A 17,226-nucleotide genomic window follows, 5' to 3' on the forward strand; every position below is an offset into this window, starting at 1 on the left:
GGTACAGTGCTTAGCAGAATGGGGCCCTGATCACAATTAAAGCCTTTAGACTCATCTGTGAAACAAATACAAAGAATCGTAAACCACCAGACAGTACACTGAAGAAAGAAATCGTCTAGTGAGCATAAAGGGGTAGCTAAAATGTGATTGATGGGTCTTTTTATGAGTCTTCTGTATGACACATGTAATATACCGAAACAAGATTACTAGCACCTGATTTCTTTTGGATGTTACCTGTAGTCAGAGTTCCAGAGACAGGCTCACTTTCTTCAAATCCTTTGATGGAGATTATACTGACAGTGTAGGCTACACCTGGGATCAATTTCACCAGCGTGGTTCTAGTCTTGGTGCCATCCACTGTCACAACTTTGGGAGTACCTAGGAGCAAACCAAATGTCAAGGCAATGGTGTAATGTTGTTCCAACTAGAGTTTAGACTCCTGTGCTGTGCTTCAACAAAGACGATCATTTCTAGCAATACAGGAATGGAATGTACCTCGAGAAGTCACCAAGTCCAGCCTTGTGCACTGAGGCAGGAGTGAATAAAGGCTGCAGTGGCTAGACCCTCCCTGCCAAGTGTGTATCCAGCCTGTTCTTTAAATCCAGTGATGGGGATTCCAGAACTTCCCTCAAAAGTGCAAAATGTAACTGTCACATGCAAATGTAGGTATTTGCACATGCAATTAAATACAAAGAAATTAAGGGGGTCTTGGACTTTTGGACCTCTTTGGTTTTGTTTCTGGTGGGAGGCGAAGAAAGACCAGATCTCTATTCAGTCTCTCTCCATGGCCCTTTTAATCACAGCCCAAGACAGAGTGAGTAATAGCCTGAGAGGTCCTATCTACATGAACAGGGACTCAGGAAATTTATTGATTCCAAATTCTGGTCCTACTACAACAAAGCATTTAAGCACACGTGTAAGTTTATACTTTTGAGAAATCCCAATAATTTCAAAGTGATGAGTCATGAGTTTAAAGATACACACGGATTTTGCTAGATCAAGGCCTAAATCTTAGGTGAAAAACCAGCCCCATGGTGGTGGTTTCCCATTTTGTAGTTTCATCCCAATTTCCTTCCGGTTCTCTTCTGTTCTGTCATGTTTCCAGCATGTTTCTTGTAGTCCCTGTTAGCTCATCATTCCCATGAAATGGTCCCATGAACGGTACTACTACTCAACACAAAGACAAAAACCCAAAGCACTAAGCCGGAGAGATCTCAGGGTGTGGAGGGAATGAAACATCCGTAAGGGCGATTCAAAAAGTGTTGACTTAGAAAACACAGTCAAAGCTGCAGGTGACATTTTAAAAATAAACTATTTTTAATCTTCCAGGTGCGCAGCCTGATGCCCACACTCTGAACTGCCTAGGAGCCTAAATGGGAGCTGAGCTCTTTGGAAAATCTGTCTCCAATATTGAGCACTTGGAAATCTGGCCTTTTTTGCAAATCTGATCCATGACATACCGGTACTAGATGTACCATTCATACACTAATTCCACCCACTGGAATCAGTTAAGTGCACACGAACTGAGCCTGCCATCTGCTGGCTAGCCCGAGAATGAACCTCTGTGGCCTGATAGGCAGACTGGACTGCTATGTAGTCCCTTTCACTTGATTTCTACTCTCTCCACTGCACCATTCGTCCTTCTGCTTTCTTACCTCCTGTGATGGGGACATATGAAATTCGGAAGCTCTCCACTCGGGTCCGGGGAGGCGTCCAGCTGACTGTGGCTGAGTTTTCAGTAATGTCAGAGAAAGTGATTGCCTTGGGCGATCCCACAGCTACCAATGGAATCAGAGGGAGAGAAAACAGACGCAGAGAAAGAGTTAAAGCGTGTGCTTATCAATCATGTTTTGCTGGAATAACAATTGACCTCAGTCTTCTATCAGAGGAGATGAAGCTATAAATATCCAGTTCAAACCAGACTAGAGAAAGTGCCACACAGCTATGAATTTTATCACCTGCCCAGAATAATCATTTTTTGGCCTGATTTCGAGGGAGGTTTTTTCCAGCAAAATTACAGCAATGTCCAGCTTCATAAAAAGCTATTAACTGTATTGTTAATTAATGATTAATTGTTATTATTACTTTATTAATAGTATATTGCAGGGACTATTGGCAATTGCAGGGGTTAAACAGTAATGTCTTTAGATCCATTGCTGAGTTTGCACTCTATATTGCACAGAATTTGTTCTGCCCCCCTCCCCCCCCCCCAAAAAAAAAAAATTTCTATGGCCAATTTCATTTGGTCTATGTTGAGTCCCACACCCTGAGAAGTATTTGTACACGGCACTCTTCAGAAGCAGAGCGAGCCCTCACGGTGCCAAGTGACCAGAGGGCAGCCAGCCCCCAAAAGGTCTTCAGTCAGTGTATCAAGGGCCCCATCCTGAGAGGGGCTGGGTGCCCTCAGCTGTCTCTGAGACAAAGGAGGTGGAGAATGCTTAGCAATTTGCAGGATCAAGCCCCAGATGAGATCACAATAACTCCTCGTCAAAGTCACGGAAGGTCCGGAGTGCAGAGGGAACTTAGCAGCCCCATGGCACTAGAGAGTAAGGCTCCAGGCTGGGCAGTGCGTAGAAGATGCCATTCACTCCCCATGGAGCACAATTCTGGAGGGCATTTCTCTCTTTGTAGTGGCCTGCAGCAAAGGCAGCCAGTGGGACCCAAACTACACACATCCACCACGACAGGCTGCAGAACACCTGGCCAGCCCTTCTGCCCCCTGCCTATGAACTTGGGGAGGATTCCATGTAGAGCTCCCCGCTGGAACCTGAACCTGAACCTTGCATAGGAAAACAGAATTTCATCCAGGGAGCAAGCAGGGGAAAACACATTCCCTGGCTAGGAAGTGACTGGATAGTGAGAGCCAGAGAACAAATCGTTTAACAGGAGGAGGGCGGGGAAGGAATTTGTTTGGATTTTTTTCCTATGGATAAAACCTTCGCTTCTCTCTCTCTCTTTCCAAAGTAGGGGGCGTCATTAAGCAGAATTTAAAGGGGCATAGGTAAAGTATATACATGTTGAGAGCCAGGCAGCCGAAATCTTCCGACCAGTGGCGCCGGGATGGACCCGACACCTAGAGTGGAGCACCCACAGGGCCACTTGAAGAAGAATTAGGACTATTCCCTGGCTGCTGTGTACACACAGCCATAAACGCACACGCTCAGCTGAGTTGATGGCTGATTTGCATTGTGAGAGCAACATAAAGCAGCCAGAATGCAACAGTGAATATGGCCCCATACATATTTTTGAATAGGTGGAACCACTGGGGATAGATATCTTATGAGCGGAGATGGAGAGAATGGTGACCTTAGTACACTCATCTGGGGCTTTGGTTTCTCAAACATACTTACGCACACTTTTATTAAAAACCTGATGCCTTTCCAACACTGGCTCCTAAGTTTGTATGCACGCTGGCGTGAATCAGACACGTAAACCCACTCAGATAAGTAGGAAAACATGTGTGAAAGAGATTCCATCTGAAGATGTGTTCTAAATGTTTGCCACAGACTGAGCAGTAATTCAACAATTTAGACCTGAAGCGACTGTGATCTGCCGGTGGAGAGGGCTCCCAGCACGGTAGGTAGGGTGTTTGAAAGTTTATATGCCGCCTTCAGTCCCAATCTGCCCTTTAGACTACCCCAAAACCAACTCTGATCATTGATAAAAAAATAAATAGCCCCCACAAAAGAAGTCCATTAGCTGAAGAGTGATAAATACCAAACACAAGCTGTATTATCAGTGGAGACAAAGTCAGGGTGGAAGGTGAAAGGAAAAAAAGAAAGAGCTGGTGGGTGAAATGGCTTGAAAAGAAAGGTTGCAGGAAATAGGGTGATTTGTGATTGTGATTCCAGGTGGTCTTTGAGCTCCAAGAGCAGGGCTCTAAATCAATAGAAGGGAAAGGAAAGGAAAGGAAAACAACCTGCACTCCCCTGAGAAGTCGCTGTCCCCCTTGGGCCTGCTGGATTTGCTCAAAAACAAAAGCCGGGGGTGGGGTGAAAAGATAAAGCAAATGGAGTTTGGTAAAACTGCGCCACACAAAAGCTGCTGCTGATTTTGCCATAAATCCATGATCTGGGGGGAAACAGCAAAGAAGAAAACCCCTGTCGGAAAATGAGCTGGGAATAATCCGATAGTGGATTCAGTGGCTGGTGAAAGCTGGTGGATTGAAAGCCCTGGAGACAGGTGCCTCTGGCAGTCCCAGATCCTGAAATTCTTATGCATGGTTGAAATTCATCCCTGCATGAAGCGTCACTCACGGGCATGAATACAAAGATTCAGGCAAGACTACACAACAAACATGCCCATTTAAGTCCGTTCTGCTGATATTTATAAAATGCAATATTTACCCCATTTCCACCCATATGACAGCACTTTAATGAGCAAGGACAGTTCAGGAATTTAACCACTAAAACGCATCTCAACAGAAGACTACTGATACTGACTACTTTTTTGTTTTGGCTCCCACCTGTGGGCCATGTGTTGTGCCCCACATAAATCCAAACCACACTGCAGGCCACAAACAACCGGACTGTGTGCTATCTTTAGCCCTGGTCTAAAGGTTCCCAAGCTAGATTTTGGGCATGGTTCTCATTTTCACCCTGGCCTCCTTCTAACAATCTGGCAGTTTAAAATGGTCTGGATAGGAGTTTATTCCACAGGAGATTTGAAAGGCATCCAGGTATTAGACACTGGGGCCTTGGCAGAATTCCATTCTATGCCAGGTAAGCATCTTCAAAGTCAATGGAAACCCACCCGAGTAAAGCTGGTATGATACAGTATAGAATTCAGCCCTTGGTTTCTAATCAAAACAGAACTAACAAACTCTGGTGTCTACCTCTTTCCTAGGGGGGCACCATTAACTGGAAGACTCAACTAAATAGTGACTGACACCAACATACTGTTCTCACACTGAAGTTAGTTATAGGGGCCTCTATTTGAGAACTTTAAAGCACTTTATCAAAAGAATGAAGATTCCCATGAACATTAGAGCCTCATTAGCACCCATTAAAATCAGTGTGAGGATGCTCCACATGTTGCCCTAACTGAGTAGGCTCTTAATAGCTCTGGGAGTTAGGTAAACTTTAATCCTCCGTTTTTCACAGGTGGGAAACTGAGGGAGAGTGAAGAAAACTGACTGTCACATAGCAAGTCATTGACAGTGCTTGCAACAGAAAGCAAATCTCCTGTCTCCAAAGCCCTGTGCTCTAACCACTAGACTATGCTGCTTACCTTTAGATAATAAACCTTGTGTTTTATTAAATATGGTGAAGAAAATCAAGGTCAAGAGTAGGCTCTGTCAGATGGAGCAGATTGCAGAGAAAAGAAATCTTGATGAGAGTTGTGGGGTACAAAAGGTTTTTTAACACTTTGTTAGTCCAACTGGATGTGAGAAGGAGAAAAATTAAGAGAGACAGACATACACACAATGCTTTTCTCCCTCTGTTGTAGAGACAATACCTGTGGTAGCTACTGTATTTATGGGCTGGGAACGTCGTCCACTGATCATTCCATAGAGTTCAATGTCATACTTAGTACCCTCCTTCAGCCCCGTTATATCTTGAGTGCGTTCATGTCCTGGCACAATTAATTCCCGTGGGTCAGACTGCCTGTCGGTATCCCTGATTTTAAGAACAAAGCTGTCGAAGATATCGTCATCTGCGGTCCAGGAAAGACGGAAACCATCTGGGGTGGCATCTGAAACTAGAAGGTTGTCGACCTCGGGTTCCGCTTCTAAAAAAGGAAAAATAGCAGTAGGAAGAAGAAATTAAATTCCCCACCCCCACCACCAGGCCATCATGACTGCTCTACATCAGGTTAGAGCATGCTGCAAAAAATCCAGCCACAATTCAAAGAAATTGAAACAATCTGCTAGCTATAAAAGAAGAAAAAAAAAGCTTTGGATATTTAAGAGTAATACATGTACTGTACAGGATATATATGAGTGTGTGTAGAGGAGTACCCAACTTTTACAATACCCCAAAACAAAATTAATATCTGGATACACGCCATTTTGCCTCTCATGCACTATTAAAGATGCTAGTAGTAAAAGTGATGCTTATTTGTTCTCTGTCTTCCACTAGAGTTGCCCATCCTTTCTGAGATTTTTATGAAAAATAAAAATAAGTGATTGTTAATAATCTGCAGCTGTGCCTATAACATTGCTTGCTTCTTGCCCTTCGATAGGAACTCGGTAGAGGAATCATTGAAAAGATCTTTTTCCCTCATTCCCAATGATTATTGCATGTGGTTCTGGACGTTCTGATGCTTCTGATCAAAACTACAGTGTCTACTTTTCCTTTGGAATCAATGCTGAAGTAGCAATGGGAAATCAAGAAAAATCTATATTCTGAAAACTGTACACTTATGTCCAAAGAGGTTCATCTAATACCCTTAGTAGAGGAAGGCACCAAAGAGGATTCTAGTGGTTAACCAAGATGATTTTGTCACTATTGTTGTGGTTATTTGCTTTATAGGGTACACTTGGTATCACTAGTTGTAGGAAAGCTACCAGAACAGTAACTATTTAACAGCATCTCCATTGCACTTATATTTTTCACAAGACCCATATTTATTTTGTTACCAACGTTCAGCTATATAACTCCATCTTTGCTGGTGCATGAAATGAGCAAATCTTGCGGCTGAGACTTGGTGACAAGAACCATTCAGATAGCAATAAATTGTTCAAGAAGACCCAAATGCAGCTGGAAAAACTCAGCTACGATGAAAATGACAACACAGGCAATGCTTTGTTGAGAGACGCCCAACTCGGTTGGTTGTATTGATCATCTTGTGGTTTTTTCTGAGAGAGAGCACGAAGAAGAGGAGTCCCTGGTCAGGAAGCCCAGTATGACTCTCCAGAACGGTCCTGACATTTGAACACTTGAAGAAGACCAAGGTACCTGGTAGATTTCGACTTGCAAACTCCTGCACCTAGTGTCCTTTCTCCAACTACGGGTTCTTGCATGGAGCAATTTGAGCCATTTACCCCTCAACCCTGTTCCACTCTTCTCCATTGGACCCCACAGAGGCAGAACATAATGAAAACACCAAGAAATGTAGAAATGACATCACATTTGTGAACCTATCAGTCATGATGAGGATAGGGTGAAAAAGGAGATGCAAAAGCCATGGTTTGTTTTGCAAATGGATTGTACACAACATCATCCAGGTGAGAAGAGAAGCATGAAAGAGAGGATGGAAGGGAACAGTTTGCCCACGATAATATACCTGTAATAGCCACAGTGCTTAGGGGCTTTGTTTGGCGCCCCTTGGCAAAACCATAAAGCATAACCTCATAGCCAATGCCAGTAATAAGGCCTTTAAGCTCCAGTTGCCGCTGGGCTCCTGTAAGGAGGAACTCCTGTGGGTCCAGGAGCTTGCCAGAGTCCACCACGATTACTAGAAAGTTGTCAAAGGCATTCTCTGATGCCATCCAGGACACCGTGAACCCATAAGGATTAATGTCAGAGACAGTTAGGTTTTCCAGTGAGGGCATGGACTCTAAGAAAGGAAAGTGCAAAAAAAAGCAAAAAAAACAAAAAAAAAATGGCGAGTTAGACAGTGTTACAGCTTCCAACAAACATCAGTCACAAGTTTCCCCTGAAATATGTAAGATTTAATGGAAATGAATGGCAGCTACAAGAAGGTCAGGATATTCAAAGGAGCATAAGGAAGTTATGTGTTCAATTCCCACTGCATGTCAATGGGATTCCCACTGCATGTCAATAGTGTCTAATTCTCATGGGTCCCTTTGAAAATCCCCAACCTGGGTACCGAAACAAGTTTCCTGAATTTTACATGCACACAGAATTAACTGTGAATAATACATGTGTAAGATGAGTTGAGTAAGATATCTATTGCCCTTCTCCCTTCTCCATCACCAATGCTTGAGGGACAAGCCTCAATGTTGATATATCTCACTACTTCACACCAGTATAATTTGCTTTCCAAGGGCAGACCCAGCAGAACCAGGCTTTAAACCAGCATGGGTCACAGCAAGCATAGAATTCCAACAACTGAAGGATTGTTCCTTTCAGAGATTGTCAGCAACAGCTAATGACTGCAGCTAACGCTGAAGATCAGACTGGCTAAAAATCTAAATAGCCAGCCACTTCCTCCTCTCTCCCCTTTAACTGACATGTTGACAACTTAAAGAGATTCCAATAAAGAATGTTTCTTCTGGTAATTTTCAGACCAAAATGGCACTAGTTTAAGTTCAGAGGCCTGGGGCCATTAGTTCAAAAGAGATCCAATTCCATTTAAGCACTATAATAAGCAGCCAGGATTTCAAAGGAGCCAAGCCTGTAGATCTTCTCTGAAAATCTGGTCCTCAGAGTCCCAATGGGAGCTATTGGGAACATGTTTGAGACTCTAGCCCTGATTCGGATATACAGTTCTTGACAATCTGACCTTAAACTTTTTTAAAAAAAATCTGGCCTGACTGTTTCCTATAGCCCACTCATGGACTCTTGCAATTCTTACTCAATATTATTACTTATCGCAGTGGAAGTTTATCCCTCATTAGTGTTGGCTAGATGTGTTCCTTGATTTGCTTCTTTCCTGACCGTCCACCCTAAAATAACCCTGACCCATTTCAATAGGGGCTACATAAAGAACTTTGAACAGTAGAGATGGGCCCACATCAGAGCCATAGATCTGAAACACTCAGCTCAGGTGTCTGAGAAAGTTTCTTAGCTGAATTCTACAGCTTAGACCATGTTTCCACATGGAGGTTGGAGTGTGATTCCCAGCTCACCAAGACATACCTGTGCGATTTCTCTCTGAGCAGGAGAGCCTCTGGTTGCGTGACTGTGGTTGTATGAGCAGCAGCAAATGGCAGCATGGGCTTTGGTCTGAGTAAAGGCCTGCTTGTAGCTCACAGTGAGTACTAGACTTAGCCAGCCCATGCTGCTGTTTGCTAACATGCTGTCATGGCCACACTATTGTTTTTAGTGGGCTGACTCTAAAGGTAAAGGTCTAGAGAATAGGACCTATGAAGGAAGACTGAAAGAATTGGGTTTCTTTACTTTGGAAAGGAGAAGACTGAGAGGGAACATGAAAGCAGCTTTCAGGTATCCAAAAGGGTGTTACAAGGAAGAGGGAGAAAAATTGTTCTCCTTGGCCTCTGAGGATAGGACAAAGAGCAATGGGCTTAAACTGCAGTAAGGGAGGTTTAGGTTGGACATTAGGAAAAACTTCCTAACTGTCACGGTGGTGAAACACTGGAACAAGTTGCCTAGGGAGGTTGTGGAATTGCCATCTCTGGAGATATTTAAGAGCAAGTTAGATAGACATCTATTAGGGATAGTCTAGGTCAGGGGTTCTTAACCAGTGAGGTGCGCCTCCCCATGGGAGGTGTGAAGGGGATACAGGGGAGGTGTGAGGTGCCTCCCAGAAAATGTATCGCAATTGCCTTCTCAATGTATAAAATTCTAAAGTTTAGATTTATTCAGAATTAATATTATGAATAAAATTATAAACATGAATTTCTTATTAACTCCTAGAGATCGGCACACTACAATAGCAGTGTAAATCAATCAGGCCTATGTGACGACACACTACAATAATAGTACGTCAGCCTTGCCGACTTTCATCTTCAAATATTACGTAACTTTGTTAGGAAAAGGTCCAAAGTAAAAAGCTCATATTATTCATTTAGGCATTGTAACGGGGTTCACTCACCCCGCAGCGCCACCAGCCGTCAGACTTGGGAATTAGCTCGGACGGCTGTGTCCAGCTGGTTCGCCAGGTCCCAGGGTTCAGGCAGGCCTCGGGGTTCAAGCCGGCCCTTCAGCTCAGGCTGGTCCTCCAAATCGCCAGGCACCAGTAAAGCCTTGGGTTCCTCTAGGTCAGAGAGTAGCCCTGCTGGCCGGCTTGGCCTGGCCTCGTCGACCCAGGCAGGGAAGCCTTCACTGGCCTCAGGGAAGGCAGCTGTGGGAGGCCCGGGCCAGGTCTCAGCCTCGTCAGCCAGGAGCTCTGGGCAGGCCTCTGTCTCCCTCAGAGGCTGGGCCCCGACTGAGCGCCCTGGTAGAGTTCTTATAGTCCTAGCCACGCCCCTTAGCTTCCTGTCAGGTGAGGGGGCAGGGCTAGGCTGTGCACAAAATAGGTCCCAGGGGGGTGTGAACATGAAGTTCACTTTCAGGGGAGGTGTTAAGGTAAAAAGGTTAAGAACCCCTGGTCTAGGTGGTATTAAGTCCTGCTGTGAGGGCAGGGGACTGGACTCGATGACCTCTCGAGGTCCCTTCCAGTTCTAGTGTTCTAGGATTCTATGACTCAGAGGCTATGTCTACAATGCACATTTATTTCGAAATATCTCACATTATTTTGAAATAACAGCGCACATCTACACAGCAAGCCCTTTATTTTGAAAACATTTCAAAATAACAAGCCTATATTCCGACATCTGTAACCCTCATTTCATGAGGAGTAAGGGAAGTCGAAGGAAGAGTGCTCTTCCTTCGACTTCTTGCAGTGTAGCGCCAAAGTCTGAGTTAAGGTACTTCGATTTTAGCTATGCAATTAATGTAGCTGAAGTTGTGTATCTTAACTCGACGTTAGTCCTGCTGTGTAGATGTGCCCAATGAGACCCAAAGCAAGTATATCTCTGTGTTTACCGGGAACCACATCCCTTGGCTCCAACTGTAGCCTTCATTCCGTCCAGGAGCTCAGATATGAACCCTCAGTTTTGATCAGAATCAGAACTTTTTGGGTTGAGCCCATCTTCACTACAAAGCCACACAGCACTTCAAAAACTAGGCATGAACAGTCCAGTGAAGTATTTCTTACTATCTTCAAGGGAAGAACCAGTGAAACAACTATGGGGCACCTTGTGTTTGTGTGAGACATTGTTTCCCTTTTCCCACCATCTACAGCATATATTTATAATATACAAATCTGTCAGATTTGATGTGCAGGTAGCGACGTGCCAAAGGCTTTGTTAGAATTTGATGAATGTGAAGGGTGTGAGTCTGGCAGATCAAGTACCAGCTGTTGTCAAGGTGTTAGGTCTCTGCTGAGCACTGACAAATTCAGTGCTGGAAACTAGTCTGTTTCACCCATGTGTTAGTACCGTGAAGATGAGCAGTGGGATCATAACAATGTGTTTAGACTTTATGAAATGCATGTACATTGCTGCCTGCATTAATCTCAGTGAATTTCAGGTGAAATTAGGAGCAAAGATTTGAATGGGTTCTTAATTCACTTGAACTTGTCCTCCTCTGCCCCACCCAATAGCTGGATGATCTCTTTAAGTGTCAACATTGCTCAGTTTCACAGAGAAACAACCTGCCCAGTTCTCTCCATTCCTACACGTTAATTGATCTTTTTTTAAAAAAGAAAGAAAAAAGAAAACACATAAAGCAGCAGGCTTTAAATGAGTACCTGTCACGACAAAAGCACTGAGGGGTTCTGTGTCGACCCCTGCATTGGTGGTGCCCTGAATGTTAATGTCATAACCCGTGTAATCTACCAGGCCTGAGATGTGAGCGCTGCGGGCACCTCCTGGCACCATAAACTCCTGCGGCTCGTGGGCTGAATAGGAATCTCTAACGTTTATAACAAACTTTGCAAAAGGCCCATCTTGCGTGGTCCAGGAGAGGTTGAAGCTGTCGGGGGTAACGTTTGTGAGTGTGAGCGTGCCCAGCTGTGGCTTGGCCTCTGAAGGAAAAGGAACACAGGTGAAGAGAAAGCGTTATTTAGAGCAGGGCAGTGCTTAAAGAAGGGAAGAGTTATGGCTGTTTAAGGCTGTGGCGCAACATAGCCAGCCGTTACCATCTGCTGAGCAATGGGTGAAGAAATAAGAAACTGGGCATTACACTTAGCCATTAATAAGGGCTTCCAATTAGCCCTCTGCAGGTCCTTATTAGTTTTCATTTTTTTCTTGCTCTTTTTTGTTCACTGTTAAATATCTGCAAAATTCTGACCTAAACTTGGGCTGGATTTGCAGACATGCTAAGTGCACACAACTCCCAGTGAAGTTCATGGGCACCACAGATGCTTAGCACCTCTGAAAATTAGCCTGCACAAATCTGAACTGTGACTTTATTTTTGCAGAAGCCAAATCTCTAAGCTCGTGGTGTCCAACCAGTTCTGAAGCGGTAGCTACTGTAGTGGCTACCGCTATCGCGAACTAGCCACACTCACCCGGCCAAATAGCGACAGTTTGCTGGTGGCTAGCACGTTGGACACCACAGCTCCAAGCCATGGCATGCTTAATGGACTTCATGTTACACTGTTTTAAAAAAGCAGCTTAGAGTTATTATCCTCACTGTTCAGAGGGGGAAACTGAGGCACACATGAGTGACATGATTTGCCCAAGCACCTACAGGAGGTCAACAGGTCAGCTTAGAAAATAACCCAGGCTAGCTGAGTGCAAGTCCAGTGCCCTATTCTCTAGGACACACTGTGGATCACTAACTGGAGGGCACGAGATCATTGCAACCTCCTTTTTTCAGGTCCTTACAATATGTCTGGAGGAAAAATATTTCCTTTTGGCAAAAATTTCCATCTCATCCCCAAAGGAACAGCTTGGGAAATTAGAGCCAATTCCATCCAGCTTTCACACAATTCAGCAATGAGGCATCTATTCAAACCCCACTTGTCAAAATGTTTTGGGGAGAGGAAAGCACTGGTTAAATGGATACACTGATATTCAGGGGGAGTAGCTGGGTCAGTGACTCACACTTGGGGATGTAATCACGACAAATCTCAGTGAACAACAGAACAATTTAAGAACACAGAGAGGCCTGCAAGGAATTGGCATATGAACTGATGCAAGTTGCCAAAATTTACCCGCTCAAGACCTAGGTGAAATGGGCAAGCCCAATTGGTACCCCTTCCTCTGTAGCACCTTGGACTAGCCCAGGAGGAGGGGCCTCTCAATGACCCCAATTAAGGATGCATGTTGGGACTGTCATCATGCTGTCAGAATGACCAGCAGAACCAACATGGTTGGTAATGAAGTTGTTACAGCGAGAGCTCGGTGCCTCGGGAGATGGCGGAGGAGACCAGAAAGGAGTCAAGACGCAAACAGATGTAAAGGAACAATGTGGTGAAACCAGGCACGGTGCCATCAGCCTTGCATGCAGGTTGAAGAGATCAATCTTTTCTACACTGATCCCGAAACGGGCACATTCCTTCACATGCCATTCGCACCCTGGTCAGGCAGGCCCATGTCATGGCACCCAGATTTGAAAGGTTACTACATGCAACGCAGGTTGAAAATCTCTCTCCAGGCAAGGCTTAGTGGGTTCCCAACATCCTACGGTTACCACCAGTGTCGGAGAGGCTCTGGCATCCACCGGAAGGCACTGTGTGGACCATTCCCTTACAAGACTCACTGGCAATCGTGCAAGTGATAGTTTATGAGGCTGAACGTCAAGAAGGGATGGACTTCCTTTCCAATCCCAGCTCACTGCTGGGGGATACGGAAAGATGCCAGGCAGAAAAAAACCCTCGTGGTACCAGTGCTAGATAACTGGATTACTCCATGCAGTTCCTTTGGGTCATTTACATGCTCCACAAAGCACCAGTAAAAGATACAAATGCCACAAGAGACATTTGACCTTTATGACAAGAACCAAAATGGCATGCAGTTGCCTTTCTGGAACGTCAAAGACACAGATTCCATTCCCATGATAAGAAAGACCACAGGCAAATGAGACGGAATGGACACAAAGAATATTCCAGGTCAGATGCAACCATGTTCCAGAAAATCATTTCACTTATATATAAGTGATTCACTTATATATACACAGAGAGCTTGCAAAGAAGTGTATATATAAATAAACTGAAGTTTTACCATTGTGCTTCCTTAATTCTGGGGAAACTTTTCAGCCATTTCCAGGCCTAAAATCCATTTCTTTCAAAGCAGTCACAGATTCGGTTTATTTCAACCTGTCCTCAGAGTGACCCTTTCTGCAATTTACTAACAAGGGCCATCTAGAAGAGGAAAAGTGATGGCATTTCCGAGCCACATTCTTGCGCAGTTTGGTGGGCAGGAAAAGAGAACAGAAAAAGCAAATCTTGAAAGGTGAAATACCTGTGGTAACCAGTGCTGTCAAAGTCTGAGCACCTTGGCCATCAACTAGACCATGGAGTTGGACAGTGTAATTAGTGGTGGCTCTTAGGTTGGTGATTACAAAACTCCGCGAGGCCCCTGGCACCGTGTGCACCAAGGAGTCCAAAGGCAAGTCAGAATTTCTAACTTCTAAAACAAAGTGATCAAAGGCATCGTCCTGAGCTTCCCATGTGAGGGACGCGCTGTCTGAGGTAGCATTTGAGACAGCAAGTTTGCTAAGGAGAGGTTCTTCTACTATAGGAAGAGAAACAAATGGAAACATGTTGGAATTATTAGAACCAACAATAAAATAAAATAAAATAAAATACGTCAGAGGAGTCAGAGATGGAACAGACCTATCCAATCACAATTTCTGCACCAGAACTCCCACCCCTCTTAGCTAAGATCTAGTCAGGATTCCCCTCCCAAATTAGCAGTATGAGATGGGCACATGATTTTGACTCTCTGACACCTGTTTGCAGTCCTCCTGGGGGGGTCGCAGTCCCCAGACTGAGACATGCCTAATTCATCCCTTTGCCAGGGTACCATTCTCCACTTACAAATATACCGGCCATTGACTTGATTGCAGATACTTGCTAGCATGCTGAAGTGCATCCAACACCCTACAGTTCCATAGACCTTTCCATCAGTCATGCCAGCGGCAACATCCCCACTGTTACAATTCCCCCAATTTATCCCTATTTTAAGATAAAACAAGGTCTGTTCCTTGCAATCTGTGAGGCGATATAACCTGCTTTACTTGTATAATCTCTCGGAAGGTTAATGTAGACACCTTACTTTGAGATAACTGTGCAGGGAACCATTTGCAGAGGACAGATTAGCAGAGTCAATATGGATAATAAAAGATCAGGGCATGTACCCTCCATCTACTTTTGTAATTTGCTAGCTCTCCACTTCCAATTTCAATTTATAGATGACTAGCACACATACCACAGTAGGATCCCCTCTTTCATTTGAGAGAGACATCCAGATGTGAAACTTCTGCATGTCCTCGGTGCTAAGAACAAAATCCCAACCTATGCAGCCAGCCAGCCCAGAGACGTAAAACACTTCAGTCCCATCGAAATCGAAATCTGAGGTCTCAAATGAGGTTAAAGTGCACAGATCTTGCATAGTTCCTCTGCCATGGAGTCAATTTCCCACAAACCCCATTCAAAAAGGAGAAAAAAATGTTGCCTATACATTTGCCTATTCAAGAGAAATACCTCACCTCCCCCTGCCACGCAACATAACAGATACAGACATGTTGCAAGGCCAAGGTTTCTAGAAAAGTATTGGTGCCATGCTTAGCCCCCTGAGCCAACTTTTTGAGGTTCTCCTCTCTAGCAAAAGCTGCCCCTGCTTGGATGGAGCCAAGAGGAAAGACCGTTGATTATTTCTGTTGTGAAGAAGAACATGCCTCATCACCATGGTTACCTCTCCTTGCCTGGGACAAGTATGGTGGGACCTAAACACAGTTTTACATCTTAGAATAACATCGGCAGTTCTTCATCGGAAGATGTTATAGGGTAAGGTAGAGGAATTGATGTCGGGCAGCTGGTTGGGACAGGTAAGGACTGGGGAAAGGGAAAATCCTGTAAAGAAGAGTTAGGAGAAAGTTGCGTTAGTATGCGAGGTAGCTTTATATACCTGTAGTAGCTGCAGCACTTATTGCCTTTGTGCGGAAACCACGTGTGCTCCCATAGAGGTAGACAATAAAATCAGTTTTGGGGGAAAGCCCTGAGATATGAGCAGTCCTTAAGTTGCCTGAGATGTTGTACTCCACGGGCTCCAGGAACCTGCTAGAATCAATAATTTCAATGGTAAAGATCTTGAAGGCCTTATCCGTGGCTGTCCAGGAAAGGTTGAAGCTTTCAGGGGTAATGCCGGAAACTGTTAGTTCACCAACTTCGGGCTCCGATGCTAAACAGGAAAACAAAATGAGTGAGAATGAAATACCCTTCTGATGTCTGGTGCTCTGAAATGCTGGGCCTGCATCTATAGCTGCCAGAGGTCTAAGTTGAAAAGAGGAGCAGAGGGTTCGAATAACACGTGCGGTGAGCTGGCATGAGCTGAGAAGAATAAAGTGAAAAGGAGAAAGCATCTAACAATGCTGCACACATGAAAGCTGTAAGACTGCAATGGTTTTCCATGCCTCTCAGAACAGCCAAGCATCCCTGAATATGTTTACACTGCACCTGCACCATGTTCCCCAGTGCAGGTAGACAGACTGGTTCTACTCAATGTAGGGTGGTCAACATAGCCACGGGCACTTGTTCAGAGTAGCCAGGGGACTATGAACCCACCTGGACTCTTTGGGTACCTTCTTGGCAAACCCAAGCTGCTATCCCCTGCTATTTTTAGTGTATAAGCTCAAACAGAGCTAGGGCACACATCTGTTTAACTGAACAGGGCAGTACCTTCCCAGCAGCAGTGTAAACGAACCCTTTGAGGTCTGAGCATGAAAGCACATGCACAAGAACATGCTGAAGACCTTAAATCTTGGAGAATACATTTTGCCGTTTTAAGAGAAGCCGAAACAGAACATTCGGACAATGGAAAATCCCCCAGAAAGAAAAGTCGTGAAAAGCTAAGTGGAGAATGTGACTGAAATAGAAAGAACAACCCCAGTAGGGTAACCATAGTTCCACTGAACTAACAGAGAGAGAGAGCACGCAATGTGTAAGCCATACACTGGACAAAAGGAAGTTTTTCTTCATTCAGTGCACCATCAACCTGTGGAACTCCTTGCCAGAGGATGTGGTGAAGACTAGGACTTTAACAGGGTTCAAAAAAGAGCTAGATAGATTGATGGAGGTTAGGTCCATCAATGGCTATTAGCCAGGATGGGTAGGAATGGTGTGCCTAGCCTCTGTTTGTCTGGAAATGGGTGACAGAATAGGGATCACATGAGGATTACCTGTTGTGTTCCCTCCCTCTGGGAAATCTGGTATTGGCCAAAATTGGAAGACAGGATACTGGGCTAGATGGACCTTTGGTCTGATCCAGTATGGCCATTCTTATCTTCTTATGTCTACATCACAAGCAAAAATCCTTTGCACCAAGTCTTCGAGCCAGAGCCTACAGACTTGGACTTGCTCTATGATACTAAAAATAGCAGTATAGATGCCTAGGCTTGAGTAGAGTTCTGGCTTCTTTTTAACCCCCTA

The 17,226-nt window shown here is 44.6% G+C and overlaps 1 protein-coding gene across 7 annotated transcripts in view; it reads right to left on the reverse strand.

Annotated features, from left to right (window-relative positions):
* The window catches only part of TNC (tenascin C), a 104,256-nt gene that overhangs the window by 12,178 nt on the left and 74,852 nt on the right, over positions 1-17,226 (reverse strand). For 3 of the 7 annotated variants that reach the window (XM_075905935.1, XM_075905937.1, XM_075905938.1), the window contains 7 exons: positions 15,707-15,979; positions 14,039-14,311; positions 11,380-11,655; positions 7,228-7,500; positions 5,458-5,730; positions 1,656-1,778; positions 235-378 (listed from right to left, as the gene is read on the reverse strand). In XM_075905935.1, the coding sequence (XP_075762050.1) occupies positions 235-378; positions 1,656-1,778; positions 5,458-5,730; positions 7,228-7,500; positions 11,380-11,655; positions 14,039-14,311; positions 15,707-15,979 (1,635 nt within the window). The remainder of the gene's footprint in view (positions 1-234; positions 379-1,655; positions 1,779-5,457; positions 5,731-7,227; positions 7,501-11,379; positions 11,656-14,038; positions 14,312-15,706; positions 15,980-17,226) is intronic. The other 4 variants (XM_075905939.1, XM_014580658.3, XM_075905940.1 and 1 more) reach the window with 3 other exon arrangements.

Source organism: Pelodiscus sinensis, chromosome 22, assembly GCF_049634645.1.
Source record: "Pelodiscus sinensis isolate JC-2024 chromosome 22, ASM4963464v1, whole genome shotgun sequence".
NCBI lineage: Eukaryota > Metazoa > Chordata > Testudines > Trionychidae > Pelodiscus > Pelodiscus sinensis.